At 44.0% G+C, this 4,758-nt stretch overlaps 1 protein-coding gene across 1 annotated transcript in view; it reads left to right on the forward strand.

Annotated features, from left to right (window-relative positions):
- Nucleotides 1-3,227, forward strand: part of si:dkey-222f2.1 (keratin, type II cytoskeletal 8) — a 14,069-nt gene extending 10,842 nt beyond the window's left edge. Inside the window, exons 5-8 of the mRNA XM_034167543.1 lie at nt 3-110; nt 730-806; nt 879-925; nt 2,955-3,227. Of these exons, the coding sequence (XP_034023434.1) occupies nt 3-110; nt 730-806; nt 879-925; nt 2,955-3,061 (339 nt within the window). The 3' untranslated portion in view covers nt 3,062-3,227. The remainder of the gene's footprint in view (nt 1-2; nt 111-729; nt 807-878; nt 926-2,954) is intronic.
- The last annotated feature ends 1,531 nt before the right edge of the window (nt 3,228-4,758 follow it).

Below are 4,758 nucleotides of genomic sequence, written 5' to 3' on the forward strand. Positions count from 1 at the left end.
AGGAGCGCGGAGAGCTGGCGGTGAAAGAAGCAAAGGCTCGGACCAGAGACCTAGAGGACGCCCTCCAGAGGGCCAAACAGGACATGGCCAGGCAGCTCCGAGAGTACCAGGTGGGTGAGGACAGGAGGAAGGAAGGAAGGAAGGAAGGAAGGAAGGAAGGAAGGAAGGAAGGAAGGAAGGAAGGAAGGAAGGAAGGAAGGAAGGAAGGAAGGAAGGATGACTGAGAGATGGCGAAGAAGGGGACAATGGAAGAAGGAAACTGGGTAGAGATGCAAAGATGTAAAGAGGAAGTAAAAAGAAGGAAGGAAATGAAAGAAGGAAGTGAAAAAGGAAGAAATTAAATGTGTGAGTTGATGTGAGAACAAGGGAGAAAAAAGATCAGAAAACTGCAACAGATCTCAACACAAATTTAACATTCTTATTGGAATTCTGCTACTGCGCACATCCTCTGGGAGTGCACTAAACTTTTGCCCAATTCCAGAAGTGTCATATTGCTGTATCAATTGAGAAACATGTTTGTTTGTTTGTTTGTTTGATTGTTTGTTCCACAGTTGCTCAAAGATGCCTGGGCCAATTTCCACCACACTTGGTGTGTGTATGTAGGATGACCCCATAATTCCCCTTAAGGGGTTTGATTCAGCAAAGGTTAAAGTCAGAGTTATTGGGGTCAAAGGTAAAAAAAAATGCCTTGTTAGTATAAATAAAGCTGTGGTTTATCTTCAACTTCAGGACCTGATGAACCTGAAACTGGCTCTTGACATTGAGATCGCCACCTACAGGAAGCTGCTGGAAGGCGAAGAGGACAGGTGAGAGGAGGTGCGGGTCTGTACCATCTTTACAACAGCACTAACTACGTTACTAACCACTGTCTTCTGCAGACTTGGGCAGCAGTCCATCTTCAACATCCAGGCAATCTCCAGTTACAGTAAGTCATAGCCTCTGCTTGGTGGTGCAAGAGAGAGCAAGCCTCCACCAAGCCTCATCCACTGCCACGACCTTCACAGCCTTATTTTATAACGTGGCTCTGTATTTAAAAAGCACTGTACATTGCAATCACTCTGCCACCTGTTTTTTTTTTTGTTGTTGTTGTTGTTGTTAGTGCATCTATCTCTAAGCCATACAACATAGCTGGTCTCATTACTGTCTTGTAGACTTTCCCCTTCAATCTTGCAGATATTCTTTGGTCACAAATCACTCATTCTATTCTAATCACTTCTTCTATTCTTCTTCTTCTGCCTTCTTTCTCCTGTACTGTCTTCTTCACCTCTCTACCACACTCTCCATTACTTCGGACAGTTTGCCCCAAGTATTTAAACTCATCTACTTTCACCACTTCTACTCCTTGTAACTGCACTATTCCACTGGGCTTCCGCTCACTCACACACATGTACTCAGTCTTGCTCCTACTGACTTTCATTCCCCATCTCTCCAGAGCATATCTCCACCTCTTCAGGTTAGACTCAACTTGCTCTCTACTCTCACTTCAGATCACAATGTCATCTGCAAACATCATTGTCCATGGAGACTCCTGTCTGATCTCCTCTGTCAACGTGTCCATCACCACTGCAAACAAGAAAGGACTCAGATCTGATCCTTGGTGTAATCCCACCCCCACCGTGAATGAATCTGTCATTCCTACTGTGCATCTCATGGATGTCAAGCTATTCTTGTACTGTGGAAACTGCAACAGATGAAAAAAGAAGCAACAACTTCCCATTTTGACAATGCAATGGCATGTCACTTTATTTCTCTCTCTTCACACAAATCAGACTTTTTATAACAGCTCAGCCTGCCCATTAACCTCACAGGAGTCCTGACAGGAAAAGCACCACAGGAACTGAGACAGCTTGACATATGGACAGCAGGAATAAACATTGTTCTTTGTCCATGCAGCGGCTGAGACAGGAAACATGCATATGTACACCTTAGCGTGTTAACACATGAAAATTCAGTAAGGTATATCTTATATATTATAGTATTCCACTTCAAAGTTGGAACTATGCCAGTATACAAAGGTATATCTAAATATCTAAAAAGGAAGAGTAAAATAGGAGAGTAGAAAAGAGTAGAGTAGAGCCACTTAGGTGCCTGGTCCTGAGAACCATGTAGAACAGGGGACACACTCTAACCGCAAGTGGCGCCACTTTGGTATGCGATTCACGCATCTGGGCGTTACCACATCCCAAACAGGGAACACACTCAGTATGGCGAATTATGTGAGTTACCTGTTGAATGTCCACCACAGCACATGTCCTGCACTACCCTCACATACTTCTAAATCCACAAACATACAATGTAACTCCTGGGCCTTCTCCATACTTCTCCCTCAGTACTCTCAGAGCAAACGTTGCATCTATAGTGCTCTTTCTTGGCATAAAACCATATTGCTGCTCACAGAGCTTAATGTTTTCTAAGCCTAGCTTCTACTACTCTTTCCCATAACTTCATACTGTGGCTGATCAGCTTAATGTGTCTGTAGTTACTGCAGCTCTACACATCACCCTTGTTCTTAAAAATAGGAACCAGGACACTCTGCCTCTACTCCTCAGGTATCCTCTCACTTTCCAAGGTTTTATTAAACAATCTGGTTAGAAACTCCACTGCCATCTCTCCTAAACATTTCCATGCCTCCACTGGAATGTCATCTGGACCAACTACCTTTCCATTTTTCATCCACTTCATAGCCGCCATCACTTCATCCTTACTAAAAAAAACTAAAGTGGATTAAAGTGGTTAAATTGTCTTTTAAATGAATAGCAGCATTTTGAACCCCCCCCCCCCCAAAAAAAAAACAGCAAAAAAAGATGTATCATTATTAAATAAACCCTGTTTGTCCATATTCCTGAGTTTAATTGTGAAATATATTTTTTTCTGTTTATACACTTTTTTGGTTTTTCATCATCTTCCCATCTTTTATTTCCTTTTATCTCACCATTCCTCTTCCCTCCATTCAGGTACTAAAAGCAGCAATGGTTACTATAGTAACAGCAGCTCTCCTGCTCCGAAGGTGCTGATAAAGACGACTGAGACCAGAGACAGCAGCAGGTTCAGCTCTCACTGACACCATCACCACCACCGCATGCACTCGTGCACACTGTGTATGCATAACTCACCTGTGCACCATCCGTACACATGCAAGGACATCTACGGCTTTGTTGTTTTTCTAATAAAAACTGAATATTTGAGAGAGAGGATGAGACATTTCATTACTAACAAAAATACATAAACAAAATCCATAAAGAAAACAGAAAATCAACTCGTACCTCCAAATGTTGTTTCTGTAGTAATTTACGCTATACGGATATATCATTTATTCAGTGAGAATATGAAACTGCTGAACTCTGAATATCACTTTGATGCACTGTATTAGAGATTTGCTTGAATTTAGAGATGCAAATTTTGTTTTCCGACCACAGACTTTGGCTTGTACAACCACAATTCCAATGAAGTTGGGGGACGTTGTGTAAAATGTAAATGAAAACAGAATACAATGTCTGCAAATCCTCTTCAACCTATATTCAATTGAATACACCACAAAGACAAGATATTTAATGTTCAAACTGATAAACTTTATTGTTTTGGTGCAAACATTTGCTCATTTTCAAATGGATGCCTATAACACCTTTCAAAAAATTTGGGACAGTGGTATGTTTACCACTGTGTTACATCACCTTTCTGTTGTGTGGGCCGCTGAAGAGGAGGTACTGCTGGCCCACCATCACCAGAGGGCGCCCTGCCTGGAGTGCGGGCTCCAGGCACCAGAGGGCGCCGCCGCCTCACGGGAGCAGCCTCGGTGACAGCTGTCACCCATCACCTGAGACAGCTGACGGCAATCATCAGTGGGGTATATCAGCAGGACGGCATCTCCACCTCATTGCCGAGATATCGTTTCTACCAGAGAGGTAACATATCAAAGCCTACTGAGTACACAGTTTTGACTGAGCTAGTTATTGGTTTACTGTTCCAACGAGAGGTGGAGGTACGTTTCCTGCCGTTCGGAGTTCTGGGTGCAAACGCGCCCCCATCTAACTGTTCTTTTTCCCTCGCCAGCAGTACCAGGTCCGACACGCGGAGGCAGTGGCCACCTGGGAGTTCGGGACTTGGCGGCTCCAGTATTCCCGGGGTCCTGTGGCGGAGGAAGCCGTGTGGTTCCGGTCTTACCTTGGAGAGGCGTCTCCTATCTTCGAGCCTGCCCACACGACACCTTTGTGTATTGACTTTTGTCCATTTCTGTAACTGGTTGTATTCGTTGTGCACATTCACAACAGTAAAGCGTTGTTATTTTGACTTACTCCATTGTCCGTTCATTTGCGCCCCCTGTTGTGGGTCCGTGTTCCTACACTTTCCCAACACTTTCCTTCTAACAACACTCAATAAGCATTTGGGAACTGAGGACACTCATCGTTGAAGCTTTGTAGGTGGAATTCCTTCCCATTCTTACTTGATGTATGACTTCAGTTGTTCAACAGTCCAGGGTCTCCATTGTTGTATTTTGCACTTCATAATGCACCACACATTTTCAATGGGCGACAGGTCTGGGCTGTAGGCAGGCCAGTCTAGTGCCCGCACTCTTTTACTATGAAGCCACGTTGTTATAACATGTGCAGCATGTGGCATAGCATTGTCTTGCTGAAATAAGCAGGGACGTCCCTGAAAAAGACGTTGCTTGGATGGCAGCATGTGTTGCTCCAAAACCTGGATGTACCTTTCAGCACTGATGGTGCCATCATAGATGTGTAAGTTGCCCATGCCATGGGC

This window comes from Thalassophryne amazonica, chromosome 3 (genome assembly GCF_902500255.1).
Source record: "Thalassophryne amazonica chromosome 3, fThaAma1.1, whole genome shotgun sequence".
Taxonomy (NCBI): domain Eukaryota; kingdom Metazoa; phylum Chordata; class Actinopteri; order Batrachoidiformes; family Batrachoididae; genus Thalassophryne; species Thalassophryne amazonica.